Source organism: Rhinoderma darwinii, chromosome 4 (assembly GCF_050947455.1).
Source record: "Rhinoderma darwinii isolate aRhiDar2 chromosome 4, aRhiDar2.hap1, whole genome shotgun sequence".
In the NCBI taxonomy this organism is placed as follows: domain Eukaryota; kingdom Metazoa; phylum Chordata; class Amphibia; order Anura; family Rhinodermatidae; genus Rhinoderma; species Rhinoderma darwinii.
In genome coordinates, this window is record NC_134690.1 from 312,226,249 (window position 1) to 312,246,594 (window position 20,346).

The 20,346-nt window shown below is 42.5% G+C and overlaps 1 protein-coding gene across 1 annotated transcript in view; it reads left to right on the forward strand.

Annotated features, from left to right (window-relative positions):
* The window catches only part of WDR27 (WD repeat domain 27), a 755,361-nt gene that overhangs the window by 48,013 nt on the left and 687,002 nt on the right, over positions 1-20,346 (forward strand). Inside the window, exons 4-6 of the mRNA XM_075862730.1 lie at positions 1,659-1,783; positions 4,340-4,447; positions 4,632-4,683. Coding sequence (XP_075718845.1) covers positions 1,659-1,783; positions 4,340-4,447; positions 4,632-4,683 — 285 coding nt within the window. The remainder of the gene's footprint in view (positions 1-1,658; positions 1,784-4,339; positions 4,448-4,631; positions 4,684-20,346) is intronic.

Below are 20,346 nucleotides of genomic sequence, written 5' to 3' on the forward strand. Positions count from 1 at the left end.
GCTCCATTTATGGGTCATTCAAACTCTTATTCCTGTTCTATTTTCTGTCACGTTGAATCTTTGTATGAATTCAAGTAACCAAATAAATGTCCCCACTTATAGAAATAACTGCCACTACTCATGCCAGGCAGGAAGCAGATCTTTTATTAGAGGATTTGGTCTTCATGACAACATTGCACCTGAGAGGCTTGATCAGAGCAGGAAATATTGTTTACAGTAAGATATAAAAAAAAAAATCTTATTTTTAGCCACCTCCCGACGTATGACGCATACTTAACGTCATAGCTGATTAGGGGAAGTATGCAACAGGCTCAGCTGTCGGCTGTATGTTAGAGCTGACACTTCACTGTAACGTGTGGGACCCCTTAGATGCCGTAATCAATAACGACCGCAGCTTCTCAGGCGTTAGAAAGAGGGTGGCGAACCCCCTTTGACAGCCCATCACCCCCCCATGATGCGATCGCCGGGTGGTGATACTTGGCTTGGCATCCCGGGTGTCTAATGAAGGCCCCCCAGGTCTGCCATCTTAGTACTCCTATTAGGCCTTGCCAGAGGCAGGGCTTAATAGGAGCTTGTCGGAAGCACAATATACTATATATGTACATAGTGCAAGCGATCCAACTATTGCTGGTTCAAGTCCTCTGGAGAGACTAATAAAAACAGAAACAAAAAGAGTAAAATAAAGTTCTTGTTTTTTATGTACAAAAAAATATTAAAAATAAAAAAGCATTGTAGAAAAAAATTAAAATAAACATACTTGGTATCACCGTAAAAGCCTGAACTATTACAATATAAAATTATTTAACCCACACAGTGAACGCAGTGAAAGAAATTACAAAAACAGATTTGCTGTTTTTTGGTCCCCTCATTTCCCACAAAAAGGGAAATAAAAAATTAGCATGTACCCCATGGTACCAATAGAAACGACAGCTCGTCCCGCAAAAAATAAGTCCTTATACCGCTCAATCGACAAAAAAATAAAACGTTTTGGCTCTCAGAATGTGGTAATACAAAATAATATTTTTTAGAACAATTAGTTTTTTCTTTGTAAAAGTAGTAAAAGATAAAAAAAAGTTATACAGATTTGGTATCACCGTAATCATATTAACATGCAGAATACAGTTAACATGTTGTTTTAATTGTACTGTGAATGTCATAAAAACGAAACCCAAAAAATAATAGCGTAATCACTGTTATTTATTCCATTCCACCCATTTCCTTGTACATTATATGGTAAATACGACTCGTCCCGCAAAAATCATGCCTTATACTTCTATATCGATGGAAAAATAACAAAGTTATGGCTTTTGGATGTGTGGAGGAAAAAACTAAAATGAAAATCTGAAAAAAGGATGCAGCGGGAAGAGGTTGATGTACACTAAAATGCTGTTTTTATATTTCATTTCTTCTGCTATGTTTCCCTAAATAAAAACTACAGCAATTGTATGTGTATGTCTCATGGGGTACTTTAATATTTTCTATTCATCTGAATGTAACAAAACTTTCTAGTGAAAAATAGGTGAGTAAACAATAGACACAAGAGGAACTGAAATTTGCGCCTGAATAAATGGTATAACACAAATAATTATATGAATATTTTAATGTTGCATTCTATTTTAATATGTATATATAATAATAATAAATGTTTTCATTTTTAGGACTGCTTCCTCGTGGGCATGTCATTGGGATGCTGTTAGGTACTGTTCAACATTTGGGCGTACACCCTAACAAACAACTAATGGCAGCATGTGCAAATGCTAGAGTATTTATTCTTAATTCAAAGGTGAGTCACTCTAACCCTAGACTGTGTATACTATATATATATAGAAATGTATACTATTGAAAACAATTTTTTTTTTTATAAAGAGGCCCTGTAACAATTTTAATACTTCCCTATCTCCTACCTAATCTAATAAACGCTTTGTTGCAGGTAACTACTGTTTTGTTTTTTTTGTTTTTTAAAAAACAAAGTTCTGATCATTTTGAAATTTTTGCTAATTTTTCTAAATGCCCAACTGGGCGTTTTTTTCGTTTCACCAAGTGGGCATTGTAAAGAAAAGTGTATGACGCTGACCAATCAGCGTCATACAGTTCTCTTCATTCATGCCCAGCTTTATTCACAGCACAACGTGATCTCGCGAGATCACGCTGAGGCATCACTTACTCCCGCAGTTCCTTCACTGGAGCAATGGGAGAATGACCAGAAATCGGCTCCAGTCGTACCTGGACAATTACAGCAGCAGTCCTGGCACAGCTGGAGGCGAGGCCTAGTCATTCTCCTGTCACTCCGGTAAAGGAACTGCGGGAGTAAGTGACGTCACAGCATGATCACACTGTGCTGGGAATAAAGCTGGGCATGAATGAAGAGAACTGTATGACGCTGATTGGTCAGCATCATACACTTTTCTTTACAATACCCACTTGGTGAAACAAAAAAAAAAAACAGTTGGGCATTTAGAAAAAATTAGCATAAATATAAAAATGATCAGAACTTTGTCAATAATAAAAGTTTTTCTCCGTATTTTTTCCCGGTAGTTGAGTAGGGAGCTTTTACTCCTCCCGGCGGCGCTGCTTTAATCTGATGCAGCACCATAAAAAGGCTACCGCGTCAGCATAAAGCCCGTTAGTGACCGCCATAAAACACCAATGGGCAGTCGCTAGTGGGTCAAAACACCTGAAAAAAATAACAAAACTCATGTTTTTGTGTCACCGCTCTTTAAAGAGGCTCTGTCACCAGATTTTGCAACCCCTATCTGCTATTGCAGCAGATCGGCGCTGCAATGTAGATTACAGTAACGTTTTTATTTTTAAAAAACGAGCATTTTTGGCCAAGTTATGACCATTTTTGTATTTATGCAAATGAGGCTTGCAAAAGTACAACTGGGCGTGTTGAAAAGTAAAAGTACAACTGGGCGTGTATTATGTGCGTACATCGGGGCGTGTTTACTACTTTTACTAGCTGGGCTTTCTGACGAGAAGTATCATCCACTTCTCTTCAGAACGCCCAGCTTCTGGCAGTGCAGACACAGCCGTGTTCTCGAGAGATCACGCTGTGACGTCACTTCCCCAGGTCCTGCATCGTGTCAGACGAGCGAGGACACATCGGCACCAGAGGCTACAGATGATTCTGCAGCAGCATCGGCGTTTGCAGGTAAATCGATGTAGCTACTTACCTGCAAATGCTGATGCTGCTGCAGAATCAACTGTAGCCTCTGGTGCCGATGTGGCCGACACGATGCAGGACCTGTGAGTGACGTCACAGATCTGCACTGCCAGAAGCTGGGCGTTCTGAAGAGAAGTGGATGATACTTCTCATCAGAACGCCCAGCTAGTAAAAGTAGTAAACACGCCCCGATGTACGCACATAATACACGCCCAGTTGTACTTTTACTTTTCAACACGCCCAGTTGTACTTTTGCAAGCCTCATTTGCATAAATACAAAAATGGCCATAACTTGGCCAAAAATGCTCGTTTTTTTAAAATAAAAACGTTACTGTAATCTACATTGCAGCGCCGATCTGCTGCAATAGCAGATAGGGGTTGCAAAATCTGGTGACAGAGGCTCTTTAAGGCTCATAACTTGATTATTTTTCTGTCAACATAAGAGTGTTTTTTCGGTATGAGTTTTCATTGGTACCATTTTGGGGCACATACCACTTTTTGATCGCTTTTATTCTGTTTTGTTTGTGTGGCAAGATAAGCAAAAAACAACAATTTTGGCACTGTTTTTTTTAATTTACGGCATTCACCATGCAAGCTGAATAACATATCAATATTATAGAACAGGTTATTACATAGGTGGCGATACAATTACGTGTAATATATATTTTTTTCCTTATATGTTTTGAATTAAAGCATTTTTATTGGGGAAAACATTTTATTTAACTTTATTTAGTCCCAATAAGGTACTAGACAATTCGATCAGTTGATTGCTGATATAATGCACTGCAATACTTTTGTATTACAGTATATTATGACTGACAGCATAACGCTGACAGGCATCCTATTAAGCCCCGCCTCTGGCAGGGCCTAATAGGTGTGCTAAGATGGCAGACCTGGGGGCCAACATTAGGCGGGTGGCCGATGGGCTTTCAGAGTGACCCTTCTCTCTCAGTAAACCACTAAGATGCTGCGTCAGAATTGACCGCAGCATCTAAGGGGTTAAACGCCCAGGATCTGAGTTATTTCAGCCGTTAGAGCAATGTGTCGTTTGTGTAATACAGAATTGTATGTTTCATTTGAAAGCGTATATTTCAATTTACATATAAAATTAATTTGCATAAATCATTGTGTAACTTTGCAAATATATGACATTACTTCTCTTTTACTTAATAACAGCGAGAAGAAATACTTACAGAATTGGTAGTGCACTTGGGTCCAGTTACTGCAGCTGAATTTTGGTGTGATGACCTTCTAATATCCTTATCTGAAGATAGAACATTTTCGGTAATAAAAGCATACACTAAACAGTGGGGTGGTGCTGTATTTCATGATTGAAGAGCTTCTGAATGTGTTAAGATCTGTCAGTATGTTTGCATTTGTTTATGCTCTATTTTAGATATTTAAACCATGTCCATCAACATTCTTTCGAGAGAGACAATACACTGAAAATTTCTTTGATTTTTTTCAGATATGGGATTATCGCTTACAACACCTAATTTACCAGTCTGGAATAATATCAGGTAATAAGAGATTACTGAGAATACTTTTTTGTATTTGTTCTTGCTCAATTACATTGTGGTGCAGTAATGACACTGCATAATGAATAACTACTACTCAAAGGGGTATTTTGGACAGTGGGAGAATGTAGGATGGTGGTCGTAGGGCCAGGTTCTAGAGATAGTGGTGGGTCCCAAAGGTGGGATATGCCACACATTTCCGAGATGGAAATACCTCTGTGATCTCACACTGTCCCTGATTTCCAGAACAAAAGGGCTCTATGTTACGATTAGCAGCAGGACTGCTGCTAATGAATGATTTCTGTTATCTCTGTTTTAATCAAGGATTTCTGTTATCTCTGTGTCTTGGTGTTGCTAGGTAATCTCTTTGGTCTGAGTCTGGATTTGGTCATCATGTAGCTTTGTTTGGTTAATTGGGGAGGAGTACTTTTCTTGGGTTTATGTATATTTAGGTCTCAATAGGTCAGGTGCTGGTTATACTGTTTCTGGCATGTGCTAAACTCTTTCCAGATTCTAGTTGGTGACTTGCTCGTTGTTCTTGTCTATGTGTTTGTTTGTACTTTGGGACCTGTTGGTCCTCTGAGAAATCTAATTTTTGTGTAGTGGTTATGTGTGTATCCTGGGAGCAGTAGTTCCACTGGTTTGTTTGCTTTTTATGTGCATTTGATCTGCTGCCAAGCTGTTGTCTTACCCTGCTGTGGGATAGTATTCAGATAGGGTCAGTGAGTGCTGTTAATTCTTGTCCACTGTCTATTCATCTGTTAACTGCTTGCATTCTATTTATCTGCCAATCACTCCATTTATGCATCGTCTCTATCTTCTACTACCTTCAGTATTCGGTTCTGCTCATCCACTTGTGCGTGCTTCACCCATATGATAGCCATTGTCTGGTGTTGTGGTCTTGAGCACCACCAGCGGCGTAACGCTCTATAAGAAAGATTAAACCCATTTAGCAGTGTTTATAGATTTCTGTCACTGTAAATCCGACACCACAATCTAAGCATTCCAATCAATAAAACTGTTTTAATTGCAGTTGCTTAACCCCTTAATGACCGCCTATACGTTTTTTCACGGCGGCCATTAAGGGTACTTTTCACTGCGGCGCTTTTGCATAAGACAGCGCTCCCGGGAGGCGTTTAAACTCTGTGTACTCAGCTACGGAGGTAGCTGAGGCCTCGGAGCAAAGACCGAGGACCGTTTTGTCCGGTCCCCGGTCACGTGATCGCCGTTATTCAATGAATAACGGCGATCGCTGTAAAAACAGCGGCGGTTCGATCTCTCTCTTCTCTCACAGAATATATTCTGTGATAGAAGAGAAAAATGGTGAAAATAAGGGCCTGCACCCGCCTATTACACCCTGATCAACCCCCCCCCCCGTCCGCCCCCTCGTACCTGATCATCAAGATGCCGCGTGACTGACTGTCACTATCGCAGAACACATTACACTACGTATGTAGTGTAATGTGCTCTAGCGACGATCAGAGCTGTAAGTCTAAATGTCCCCTAGTGGGACAAGTAAAAAAGATAATAAAGATGTTTTAAAAAAAGTGTAAAAATAAAAGTTATTTGTTACATAAACAAAATAATTATTTTTTCCTATAATAAGCCTTTTATTATAGGAAAAAAATTAACATGTTAAAAAAAGTACACATATTTGGTATTATCGCGTTCGTAACAACCCCAACTATAAAACTATAATATTATTTTTCCTGCACGATGAACACCGCAAAAAAAAAAAGTCAAAAAACAATGCTGTAATCACTATTTTTTGGTCACCACCCCTCCCAAAATATATAATAAAAAGTGATCAAAAATTTGCATGCCCGCCAAAATAGTACCAATAAAAACTACAGCCTGTGCCGAAAAAAGCAAGCCCTTACACAGCTTTTTGGACTGAAAAATAAAAAAGTTACGGCTCTCAGAATATGGTAACACAAAAAATAAATTATTTTATAAAATAAGTGATTTTATTGCGTAAACGCTGCAAAACATAAAAAAAACTATATACATATGGTATCGCCATAATCGTACCGATCCCCAGAATAAATTAAAATGGTCATTTATAGCCCAGGGCGAACGCCGTAAAAGAAATCAAATAAAAACCATTGTCAGAATTGATGGTTTTTGGTCACCTTGCTTGCCAAAAAAAATGGAATAAAAAGTGATCTAAAAAAAAATCACATGTACCCCAAAAGGGTGCCAATGAAAAGTACAGGTTGTCCCGCAACAAATAAGCCCTCCCAACGGCTCCAGTGAAGAAAAAATTAAAACGTTCTGGCTCTTAGAATATGGCAATGCAAAATGTGCAGAGTGTTCCAAAAGCGAATAAGATTGTGCACCATTTATCAGTGTGACATCGGCCACATATCTGCGGATTATTTATTTACCCCATTATTATACCCTCTTATTATGCCCTAATGTTCTCCGCACAGATTACATGTGCCCCCACATTATAAACTGAAATACCAGCAAAACGCCAAACAGAACTACTACCAAGCAAAATCTGCACTCCAAAAGCCAAATGCAGCTCCCTCGCTTCTGAGCCCTACAGCATGCCCAAACAGCAGTTTACGTCCACAGATATGGCATCGCCATACCCGGGAAAACCCGGTTAATATTTTATGAGGTATTTGTCTTCAGTGGCACAAACTGGGCATAACATATTGTGCACTAAAATAGCATATCGGCGGAAAATTAAAATTTTCACTCCGCCCCACCTGCTGCGCATTAACCCCTTCGCGCACCACGACTTAATAGCATGTCGTGGTGTGGGGGCTGATGTATGGAGTGGGCTCACGCGCTGAGCCCAAACCATACACTGCGCATGTCAGCTGTGTATTACAGCTGACACCCAGGACTAACAGACAGGAACAGCGATCTTGCTGTTACAGGAGCCTGTAAAAATGACAATATACTGCAATACATTAGTATTGCAGTGTATTGTACCAGCTATCTAATGATTGCTGGTTCAAATCCCCTAAGGGGACTAATAAAATGTGTAAAAACAAAAGTAAATTACTATTATTGGAAAAAATGAAATATTTAAAGTAAAAAAAAAAACCTTTTCACATTTTTAAAAAAAAAAATACACAAAATTGGTATCTCTGTGTCTGTAAAAGTCCAAACTATTATAATATAGCATTATTTAACTCGTACGGTGAACACCGTGAAAGATAAAGAATTAAAAACTTCAAAATCGCTGTTTTTTGGTCACCTTGGCTCTACCAGAAAATGTAATAAAAAGTGCTCAAAAAGTTGTATGTACCAAATGGTACCAATAAAAACTACAGCTCGTTCCGCAAAAAATAAGCCTTCACACCACTCTATTGAAGGAAAAATAAAAAAGTTATGGCTTTTGGAAAGCGGGGAGGGAAAAACGAAAAAGAAAAAGCAAAAATGGATCAGTCTGGAAAGGGTTAATTACTTTCTAATGAAAAACATTTATGACCACATGTGGGGTATTGCCGTACTCTGAAGAAATTGCTTTAGAAATGTTGGGGTGCTTTTTCCTCCTTTATCCTTTATGAAATTGAAAAAATGCAACATTTTAGTGGAAATAATGCTGATATTAATTTTCACGGCTAATTCTAATAGATTTTGCAAAAGACCTGTGGGGTCTAAATGCTCTCTATACCTCTAGATCGTTTCCTTAAGTGGTGTAATTTCCCAAATGGGGTCACTTTTATGTGGTTTCCACTGTTTTGGTCTCTCAGGTGCTTTGCAAATTCTACATGGCACCCGTAAACCATTTCAGCTAAATTTGAGCTCCAAAAGCCAAATAGCGCTCCTTCCCTTCTAAGCCCCACTGTGGGTCTAAACAGTAGTTTATTACCACATATGGCGTATTTATGTAATCTGGAGAAATTGTTTTACAAATGTTGAGGTGCTTTTTCTCTTTTATTCCTTGTAAAAATTAAAAATGTCTAAGTTTTTTCAGAAAAAAAGTAGATTTTTACCTTTACAGACTAATTCCAATGAATTCAGCAAAACAACTGTGGGGTCAAAATGCTAACTTTATCCCTAGAAAAATTCCTTGAGTGGTGTAGTTTTCCAAATGGGGTAACTTTTGGGGGGTCTCCACTGTTTTGGTCCCTCCAGTGCATTGCAAACGTGACACGGCACTGAAAACTATTCCAGCAAAATCAGAAATCCAAAATCCAAATGGTGCTCCTTCTCTTCTGAGCCCTGCTTCGGGTCCAAAAATAAGTTTATTACCACATATGGGGTATTGCTATAATCAGGAGAAATTGCTTTACATATGTTTGGGTATTTTTTCTCCTTTTTCCTTTTAAAAACATAAAAAAAAATTTCATCTTCACATACTAATTCAAATAAATTTAGCAAAAAAACTGTGGGTTCACAATGCTAACTATACCGCTAGATAAATTCCTTGAGGGGAGTAGTTTGCAAAATGGAGTCACTTTTAAGGGGTTTCCACTGTTTTGGCATCGCAAGACCTCTTCAAACCTGACATGGTGCCTAAAATATATTCTAAAAAAAGGAGGCCCCAAAATCCACTAGGTGCTCCTTTGTTTCTGAGGCCTTTGTTTCAGTCTATTAGCACACTAGGGCCACATGTGGGATATTTCTAAAAACTACAGAAACTGGACAATAAATATTGAGTGGCATTTCTTGGGTAAAACCTTCTGTGGTACAGACATTTTTTTGTTACAAATGAATTTTGGCAAAAAACAAATGAAATTTGTAAATTTCACCTCTACGTTGCTTTAATTCCTGTGAAACGCCTAAAAGGTTAAAACACGTTCTGAATGCTTTTTTGAATACTTTGAGGGATGCAGTTTTCAAAATGGGGTGATTTATGGGGACTTTCTAATATATAAGGCCCTCAAAGCCACTTCAGAACTGAACTGGTCCATGAAAAAATAGCCTTTTGAAATTTTCTTGAAAATATGAGAAATTGCTGCTAAAGTTAAAAGCCTTGTAACGTCCTAGAAAAATAAAAAAATGTTCAAAAACTATGCAAACATAAAGAAGACATATGGGAAATGTAAACTAGTAACTATTTGGTGTGGTATTACAAGCAGATACATTTAAATTTAGAAAAATGCTAATTTTCTCCAAATCTTGGTGTTTTTTACAAATAAATATTGAATTTATCGACCAATTTTTTTCACTAACATAAAGTACAATATGTCACGAGAAAACAATCTCAAAATCATTTGGATAGGTAAAAGCATTCCAAAGATATTACTATATAAATTGACACGTCAGATTTGAAAAATCTGATTCGTCATTAAGGCCAAAACAGGCTTTCGTACGGATGGGACTTGATGTGGCAGGTAGCGCCAGGCTTGGCGGATGATACCAGGAGTGGCAGATGACACCAGACGTGATGTATAACAGCAGGTGTGGCAGGTGACACCAGACTAGGTGTATAACAGCAGGCGTGGCAGACAACACAACACGACTCCAACACTAGAAAGGCCCAGGAACAAGCACAGCATGGGATACAGGATACAGGTAGCAGGGTAAGGGTACACTGGAAGCAGGATACAACTAAGGCACCATTTGCAATACGAACATTAGAAAACAAAAACGCTCAGGCAAGGAGTGAAAGGGCAGAGCACTTTTTATAGTCCAGGGTGATCTGGGAATAATTAATTAATTAATTACATATGACACTACAGGGCAGAGCGGCCGGATGCGCTGACTTCTCCGGTGAAGGAAACGTCGGCCACAGGAGCGGGGTCAGGGTCGCCATAAAAATTGCCATTTTGGTCCGTTTTTCTCGGCCATTTGGCATCCGTTTCTGTTCTGGGCTGTGTTTCCGTTTTTAACAGCTAATTTTGATCCGTTTTGCATCCGTCTTTTTCCTTGTCCGTTTTAAAAACGGATGAATTTCTGTTGTCAAGTTTGTGCCACACACTCCCCTTTGTAGATAATGCCACACATTGCCCTCTGTAGATAATGCCACACACTGCCCTCTGTAGATAATGCCACTCGCTGCGCTCTGTAGATAATGCTACACACTGCCCTCTGTAGATAATGCCACACACTGCCCTCTGTAGATAATGCCACACACTGCCCACTGTAGATAATACCACACACTTCCCTCTGTAGATAGTGCCACACAGACCCCCTGTAGGTAGTGCCACACAGCTCCCCCTGTAGTTAGTGCCACAAAGCCCCCCTGTAGGTAGTGCCACACAGCCTCCTTGTAGGAAGTACCACACAAACCCCGTGTACATAGGACCCCCGTAGATGGCACCCCCCCCATGTAGATGGCACCCCCTTCCCGTAGATCGTGCCACTGTAGGGGACTGCTCCAGGAGAAGTCCCTGACTTTACTGTCCATATATGGACAGTGAAGTCAGGGACTTCTCCTGGAGCGAAATCCACAGCCACAGCGTCGGTAACGCTAAGGCCGGGTATTCCGCTTCAGCAGTAGGGGACCGCTCCAGGAGAAGTCCCTGACGTCACTATCCATACATGGACAGTGAAGTCAGGGACTTCTCCTGGAAACGGAACCCCTGGCCACAGCTTTGGCAACGCAGTGGCCGGGGTTTAGATGGATTCCGCTCTTACAGGGAGCTATAGTGGCACTATCTACGGATGGGTGGGTGCCATCTACTGGGGAGGGGTTGCCATCTACAAGGGGGCTGTGGTAGCAAAAATTCTCCTCCTCACATGCACTTTGCACTGTGAGGCGAAGAAGAGAGCGAGCGGCAGAAAGCACGGCTGTTACTCAAAATAGGGCATGTTCCATTTTTTGATGACCCCGTCGAAAAATTAGCCATGTGAATAGTCCCATTTGGGGTCTATTGTTCTTACTGCAGCCGCTACACGGCCGAGTAAACCTGTCGTGTGAATGGGGCCTAAGTGTGCATACGGAGATAGCTGTCAGTCATTGAGTGAGACTGCCCACTAGACTCCTAAGCCCAGAATGAGCAGAGGTTTAGATCAATAAATAATAAGTTCAAATAAATCTTTTCCTCAAAACTACGTCTATATCAGTCTACTCAACTCCTCCTGCTTTATAACTTGCTACCTGCAGATCAGACTGCATTTTCAACGTGCCTAATTTTACCTGCATTCCCTGATGATATTAGAGGATCGCAGATGGTCCTATAAAAGGGAACCTCCACAATAAGCTTATTGTTGAGGGAGGTTTGGAGTAAAAGAGGTTTTCCAAACTCCGGGCTTGTGACAACTTCTTATAAAAAACAAACAATAATTACCTTATTTTGCCTTGTATCCCTTTAGAAATTCTGGTATTGTAGTGGTGAGATCTAAAGCCAGCCATACACAACCATATGAGCTTGTTGGACATCCGATTCCAATACTATGGAGTTGCGCCCCCTTTTGCGGCAATAATAACCTCCACACTGTCTATAATGTCATTGTATGATGTAGTACCAACATTACAAAGCTCCAGCTTTGTTTTGCAGATCTAGTGATATGACCTGTATAGCGGCGTGCTTTGTTTGTTTAAGCGCTGCAGGCATTATCACAGCTAACCGGTTTACTGCTGTTTTTTGCGATCCAGGATCAGATTCAATCCATGGTCCGGGATCCATCCAGCAGTATTATTATTTCTTATTGTATGAGTACACAGCTTTCATTTTACAGCACCACCTATTAAATAAAAAGTGATGTTTATCGCAGTCTCTAACTACTGTGAACCCAGATCACAGTAATTCATTCTGACCTAACTGTCACTCCACATTACTGACCAGCAGTAAAGAAAAAGGTGGGGGGAATGTGGAGAAAAAAAAGGGGGGTTACAAGGAGGAAAAAGAAGCAGGAAGATATCCTACCATAACCCATTGCCAATTATTCAGCATTTCAAGACTGCATGTCGGTCGAGGAATGAAAATGACCTAGTAATACCACATCTTATTATAGGAGTCATGACAATCCCAATCAATTGCAGTTAATGCTCCCATACGCATTATACTTTTTAAACAATCCACAAATTCCATTCTGGAAGTGTTTGAGCTCAACTTCTAATACCATGGGATTGTGGCTGTAGCGACTCCAATAAAGTGACAGAGCAATCCCTTTTTTGTTTTAGGAATAGCCCCTGATGAAAAAGACAACAATACCATTTCAGGAGACAGCACAATCGAGCCACTACATTGAGCATTGTATAGAGAAAATAATTGCCTTCTAGAAGGGTTGGAGAATTGGACAATCCCACCAGATGTGTATATGAGTGCCTTTGTCGGTGAGGCAACACCAGCAGACATCAGACGATGTTGGAAACATCTTATGAAGAGTTAAATGACACCCGTACCAGCGGGACAGAATTTTATAGATTCACCAAAATTTCCATTGGGTGGCAGCTATATAACTAGGCAGCTGTTGGCTCCTGTCTTCTTGATCACTTTCATAATTTTGAGATTATGAAAGAGATCAAGAAGACATGAGCCAATAGCTGCCTAGTTATATAGTTTAAAATCAGAACCTACACCCCCGCGGATTTGTGACGAAGCAAAAGTTTATAACTTAGTCTGCGATGTTGGTCCTTCCAAATGAAATGAAGAGCCATAGACTTTAACTTACTAAAGAATTATTTGGGAATAAAAATTGAAAAATGTACAGCACCCGAGGGAGAATTTCCATTTTTAGGGACACGATCCTGCCGAACCATTATTAGAAGAGGTGATTCCAAGTAGCCAAATCCTCTTCAAAATTTGTAGTAGGGTAGGGAAATTAGCCGAATATAGCACCTTAAAATCTGGTGGCAAATTAACCCCAAGATATTTAAAGGGGTTGTCCACTACTGGACAACAGGTGACTTATCCACCGGATAGGTCATCAGTATATCATCGGTGCGGGTCCGACACCTGGACCCCTCACCGATCAGCTGCTTCGGCTGCCTGCGGGTACCGGATGTCATTGCACAGTATGCACTGTGTCGGATGCAGTTGGCTCCATTGCGTAGTGACCATGCTGCCGAACTGCAGCTCTGCTGCTATTCACTTGAATAGGAGCAGAGATGCAGTACTGCAGCTCAGCCTCAATTCCGTGGCCGGAGCCATCTGCTTCCGACATGGACTTCCGGTGCCCGGAGGCAGCCGGAGCAGCTGATCGGGTGTGGTGTCCGGGTGTCGGACCCCCACCGATCATACACTGATGACCTATCCGGTGGATAGGTCATCAATTGTGCTAGACTAGCATATGAAGTTTGAGACTCGATTTGATCACCGCCATTGTGTCCCGCGAAAAAGTAACATTTAGATATTCAGATTTATGTGTACTAAGTTTTAAAGTTACTATGGGCAAATGATAGGAAGGGAGATTATTGGAGAGGTAACATATTAGAGCAGATCGTCTGCATATAGCAATAGTATGCACCTGTGAGGCCCAACACAAATACCTGGGATAGATTAGTTGCTTTGATGTACAACCGCCACGTGTTCCATAATCAAAACCTAAAGCAAAGGAGACAGGAAACAAACCTGCCCGTTGCCATTAAGGATATGAAATGGATCTGTCAATGTTCCGTTTATTTGGACTTGAGTAGTCGGGCAATTGGGCCATCACACGTGCAAGCATCGCCCGACCCAGGCCAATAACCTCCAGGGTGACTTAAGAAGTCCCAACCAAACCTGTCAAATGCCTTTTCGGCATCAATTGACAGAAAGCCCATTAGAATCCCATTAGCTTTAGCATGGGCCATCAAGGAAACAGTTTTCAGGGTATTATCCTGAGCTACTCGTTTGGTGACAAACCCCACTTGGTCAAAGTGGATAAGATTAGGGAGGTGGTCCCAGAGACGAAGAACCATTATTTTATAATATAATTTAAGATCGATGTTAATTAAAGAAATCGACCTATAATTTCTGCAGACAGTCAGATTTTTCCCAGCTTTGGGCAGTACAGTAATATGATGAGGAAATACAAAGCCCTAGGAAATGTAATTAAAAGATTTTGCATAGGTAGGGAAAGCAACTCAGAAAACTGCTTGTAAAAGCGAGCTCTATAGCCATCAGGGCCAGGACTTTTCCCATTCTTAAGCTATTTTATGGCTAATGCCTGTTCCTGTGGCTCATAGTCCTGTTCCAATTCCTCCCTGTTTGTAGTGGTTAGGGTGTTTATTTTTGGCCATATAGTCCAGAATTTTGGACAACCGATCAGCTTGAAATAGATCCGATTACCTAAGGTTAATGTTATATAAGGAAGCATAATAGGTACGAAATTCAGGGGCTATCTGGTGAGTGGTGTGTTTCTTCTACCCCTGACGGGAAGTCAGAGACATGGCATAGGATGCCCCCAGTTTGGGATATAAGGCCCGAGCTAACCATTGAGCACTTTTGTCGGCATGTTCATAGTAACCCCTATGTACAGTGGTGCTTAAAAATTTGTGAATCCTTCCGAATTTTCTATATTTCTGCATAAATTTGACCTAAAACTACATCAGATTTTCACACAAGTCCTAAAAGTACATAAAGAAAACCAAATCACAGAAATGAGTAAATATTATACTTGGTCATTTATTTATCGAGGAAAATGACCCAATGTGATATATCTGTGAGTGGCAAAAGTATGTCAAACTTTGCTTTCAGTCTCTGCATCTAAACGTTTCGGTAATTGTTGATTAGGCCTTGTAACTACTGCCTCCGCTCCCCATTGTCAGATGGCCGCGACCGCAGTCTCCTGGCCGTCTGCCAGCGTCTCCCTCCACGGAGACACCATCTCGCGCAGCCTTTCTGTCCTGGACTGAGTATTGGGGTGCGCGCACGCTTGTCTTCGGTCTTTAAGGGCCAGCGCGTATACTTACTAAAGTTTTCCTAACCTATCCCCAGATCACCCTGGACTATTAAAAGGGCTCCGCCCTTCCACTCTTTGCGTGAGCGCTGTTGTCTACCCATGATCGTATTACAAATGGCCCCTTAGTTGTATCCTGCTCCTAGTGTTCCAGTGCACTGCTACCTGTATCCTGTATCCCGTGCTGTGTGTGTTCCTGAGCCTAATCTACACCACGTCTTGTGTCATCTGCCACGCCTGCTGTTATACCCCACGTGTAGTGTCATCTGCCACGCTTGCTGTCATACACCACGTCTGGTGTAATATGCCACTCCTGGTATCATCTTCTACGTCTGGCTCTACCTGCCATGTCAAGTTCCATCTGTGCCAAAGCCTCTGCTACCGTCTGGACTCTCACAGGTACCCTTGTGCTAAGGACTTTAACTTTACTAAACTTTATATAGACTGTGATTTGGCTAGCTGCCCCCCGCTATGGTGGAACGGCCTAGTGGGGCCACATAAACCTAGATTGTGACAGTACGCTCAGGCAATGGAACCCGCTGGCCAACATAAGCCAGCATTTCAGGTGATGGAAACGGATATGCATGACCTGCTTGCATGCCAGGATCAACTCCTCGTGGCAGTGAATTCTATCATCACCTGTCTGGATCATCCTCATTCTCCTCCTCTGGATGCTGCTGCCATTCCACTGCCCGTTACTCCCTCTGCCTGTTGCGGATACACAGTTTTGCTGCCTCTACCACCTTGCTATGGCGGTGACCCTAGAGCCTGTAGAGGTTTCATTAACCAATGTGCCATCTATTTTAGACTGCGTGCTCATGACGTGCTAAGGAGGTTCGGCGGGAGAGACATTTCCACAGGCTTGCACCCTCATTCCAGAGACCCCTATTGCATCCCCCTGTTGTTTTACCTGAAGAACCCATGCTGGTGGACAGAATCAAATTGTCTGAGCAGGAGAAACAGCGCAGATGCTCGGCCTCCAAGGCCATTTTGTGCACCAATGTCCGCAAAAGCCGGGAAACTCCATCACCTAGGGTTGGTTGGAGAGACAACCTGAGGTGGAACTACACCAAACGTCAAAGCCTCTCCCAAGTTATCTATTCCTGTGACCATCGTCTCTGGAGAGACATCACACTCCTCCTCTGCCTATCTGGATTCCGGAGCAACGGCAAAGTTTATCCAGCAGCAGCTAGTGGATCGCCTACATTTACCCACAGTTCCCCTGGAGAGACCTCTGGCTGTTGCCTCTGTGAATAGACTACCATTTCGATAAAATTTGTTGTGGGGCCAACGTGTTCACTAAGCTGGATCTACGGGGGGCCTATAACTTGATCTGTATCCGCAAAGGTGACAAGTGGAAAACCGCATTCAACACCCGAAACGGTCACTACGAATATCTCGTGATGCCCTTTTGACTGTGACGCTCCAACTGTGTTCCAGGAGTTCGTAAATTACATCTTCCGAGTTTTTCTGTATGTCTGTATGGTGGTCTATCAGGACGAAATCCTGATCTACTCACCTGATTTGACGACGCATTGGAGGCATGCTCATCAAGTTCTGTCGCGGTTAAGGGGGAATCTCCTATATGCTAAACTCGAGATACATTGTATCTGACTGTGAACTCAAGATGGCTCTAGAGAAGGTGAAATCCATCTTAGAGAGGCCACGTCCACAGGGGCTTCGGTCCATACAACGATTTCTGGGATTCTAAAACTTCTATTGGCAATTTATCCCGAACTTCTCGTTTCTGACTGCCCCAATCTCTGCCCTCACCAAGAAGTGGTGAACGCCAAGGTTTGGCCTTCGGAGGCAAAGGCAGCCTCAGCCTCCGTTCTCCATCACCTGATTCTTCTCGGCAGTTCTTTCTGGAAGTGGACCCACCTTCCGTTGGTGCTAAAGCACTACTATGTCTAAAAAAACTCTAAAGGCAAGATGGCGGCCTGTGGCTTCTTTTCGAAATTATTCTCTCCGGCAGTACGCAACTATTCCTTCGGGGATAAGGAGTTTTCTGGATGTCAAGTTGGCATTAGAGGAATGGAGACATTTGCTGGAGGGTGTAGTTCACCCTATTATCATTTATACGGAGCGTAAGAACCTCCCGTACCTACAGTCAGCACAACGACTAAATCCTCGCCAAGCCAGGTGGTCGCTGTTCTTCGCACGATTTTAATTCTTGCTTCACTTTCGTCCTACTGATAAGAATGTGAAAGCTGATGCCCTGTCACGATCATTTGATACTAATTCCTCAATATATTATAGATCCTTCTAGTATTATTGTCGCTAACCCTTTGTAAATAAGAGACATTCAATCCTGGAAAGAATTTTGTTCGTCTTGCAGACAGGAAGAGAATTCAACGATGGGGACAGAGCTCCAAACTGGCGGGGCACTCAGGTGTTCGAAAGACTCAGGACTTGTTAGCTCATCATTACTGGTGGCCCTTGCTGCCTAGAGATGTTGCGGACTATGTCTCCTCATGTACGAACTGTGCCTCGAATAAGTCTACCCGCTCCAAACCTGCTGGTCTGCTCCTACCCCTGCATGTCCCTGATTCTCTTTGGCAGCATATTGCTATGGCCTTTTTTTTTTTACAGACCTTCCCCCTTCAGCTGGATGTACTTCTGTCTGGGTAGTAGGGAATCGTTTCTCTAAAATGGCACATTTTATTCTGTTGACTGGTCTTCCGTCTGCTCCTTACCTGGCAAATCTATTTATTCTACACATCTTCAGTCTGCACAGACTTCCTCTGCATATTGTCTCGGATTGGGGTGTACAGTTTACGTCCAAGTTCTGGAGAGCCCTGTGCAACCTGCTAGACGTTAAGTTGGACTTCTCTTCCACCTATCACCCACAGTCCAATGGTCAAGTGGGGAGGACCAATCAAATTTTGGAGAATGATCTTCGTCATTTTGTTTCCACCCAACATGACATCGACAGCTTCTACCTTGGGCTGAATTCTCCTACAACAATCATACAAGTGAGTCTACTGCCTCTTCTCCTTTCTACATTGTGTACAGCCAACATTCACGAATTCCTCTTCCTGTGCAAGCCATGACTCAGGTACCGGCAGCTAACTCTTCATTTGGGACTTTTATTCACATCTGGCAGCAAACTAAGGCTGCGATTCTCCAAGCAGTGGACCGCATGAAAAAGCATGCCGATAAAAGAAGAAAAGTTCCTCCTCAATTCTCTCCTGGCGTCAAAGTCTGGCTATCCTTGAGAAACATTCGACTCAAGATGCCTTCTCACAAATTCGCTCCCAGGTTCCTCGGTCCTCTCGAAGTTCTGCAATGAATAAACCCTGTATCCTATAAACTTCGGTTGCCTCCTACTCTCAAGATTCCCAACTCATTCCACGTGTCCGTTTTTAAGCCTGTGGTCCTGAACTGCTACAGTAAAGCTCTTAGTTCAGGAGTTGCTCCCAGCTGTTCTTCTGATGTGTTTGAGGTGAAGGAGATTCTGGACTACAAGAGAGTGGGAGGAAGGACTTTCTATTTGGTGGACTGTAAAGGGTTTGGTCCTGAGGAGAGATCCTGGGAGCCAGAAGAGAACCTTAATGCACTTACCCTCATTAAAAAATTCCTCTTACGCTCTGGACCCAAGAAGAGAGGCCGTAAGGGGGGGTACTCTAACGACTGCGGTCATTGACTACCGCCAATCCCCATCATCGGACGGCCGCGACCGCAGCCTCCTCGTTGTCTGCCAGCGTCTCCCTCTTTGGCAGCATATTGCTATGGACTTTTTTTTTTTTTTACAGACCTTCCCCCCTCACCTGGATGTACTTCTGTCTGGGTAGTAGGGGATCGTTTCTCTAAAATGGCACATTTTATTCCGTTGACTGGTCCTCCGTCTGCTCCTTACCTGGCAAATCTATTTATTCTATACATCTTCAGTCTGCACAGACTTCCTCTGCATATTGTCTCGGATTGGGGTGTACAGTTTACGTCCAAGTTCTGGAGAGCCCTGTGCAACCTGCTAGACGTTAAGTTGGACTTCTCTTCCGCCTATCACCCACAGTCCAATGGTCAAGTGGGGAGGACCAATCAAATTTTGGAGAATGATCTTCGTCATTTTGTTTCCGCCGAACATGACATCGACAGCTTCTGCCTTGGGCTGAATTCTCCTACAACAATCATACAAGTGAGTCTACTACCTCTTCTCCTTTCTACATTGTGTACAGCCAACATTCACGAGTTCCTCTTCCTGTGCAAGCCATGACTCAGGTACCGGCAGCTAACTCTTCATTTGGGACTTTTATTCACATCTGGCAGCAAACTAAGGCTGCGATTCTCCAAGCAGTGGACCGCATGAAAAAGCATGCCGATAAAAGAAGAAAAGTTCCTCCTCAATTCTCTCCTGGCGTCAAAGTCTGGCTATCCTTGAGAAACATTCGACTCAAGATGTCTTCTCACAAATTCGCTCCCAGGTTCCTCGGTCCTCTCGAAGTTCTGCAATGGATAAACCCTGTATCCTATAAACTTCGGTTGCCTCCTACTCTCAAGATTCCCAACTCATTCCACGTGTCCGTTCTTAAGCCTGTGGTCCTGAACTGCTACAGTAAAGCTCTTAGTTCAGGAGTTGCTCACAGCTGTTCTTCTGATGTGTTTGAGGTGAAGGAGATTCTGGACTACAAGAGAGTGGGAGGAAGGACTTTCTACTTGGTGGACTGTAAAGGGTTTGGTCCTGAGGAGAGGTCCTGGGAGCCAGAAGAGAACCTTAATGCACTTACCCTCATTAAAAAATTCCTCTTACGCTCTGGACCCAAGAAGAGAGGCTGTAAGGGGGGGTACTCTAACGACTGCGGCCATTAACTACCGCCAATCCCCATCGTTGGACGGCCGCGACCGCAGCCTCCTGGTTGTCTGCCAGCGTCTCCCTCCCCGGAGATGCTAGCTCGACAGGCCTTCCCATCCTGGACTGAGTATTAGGGTATT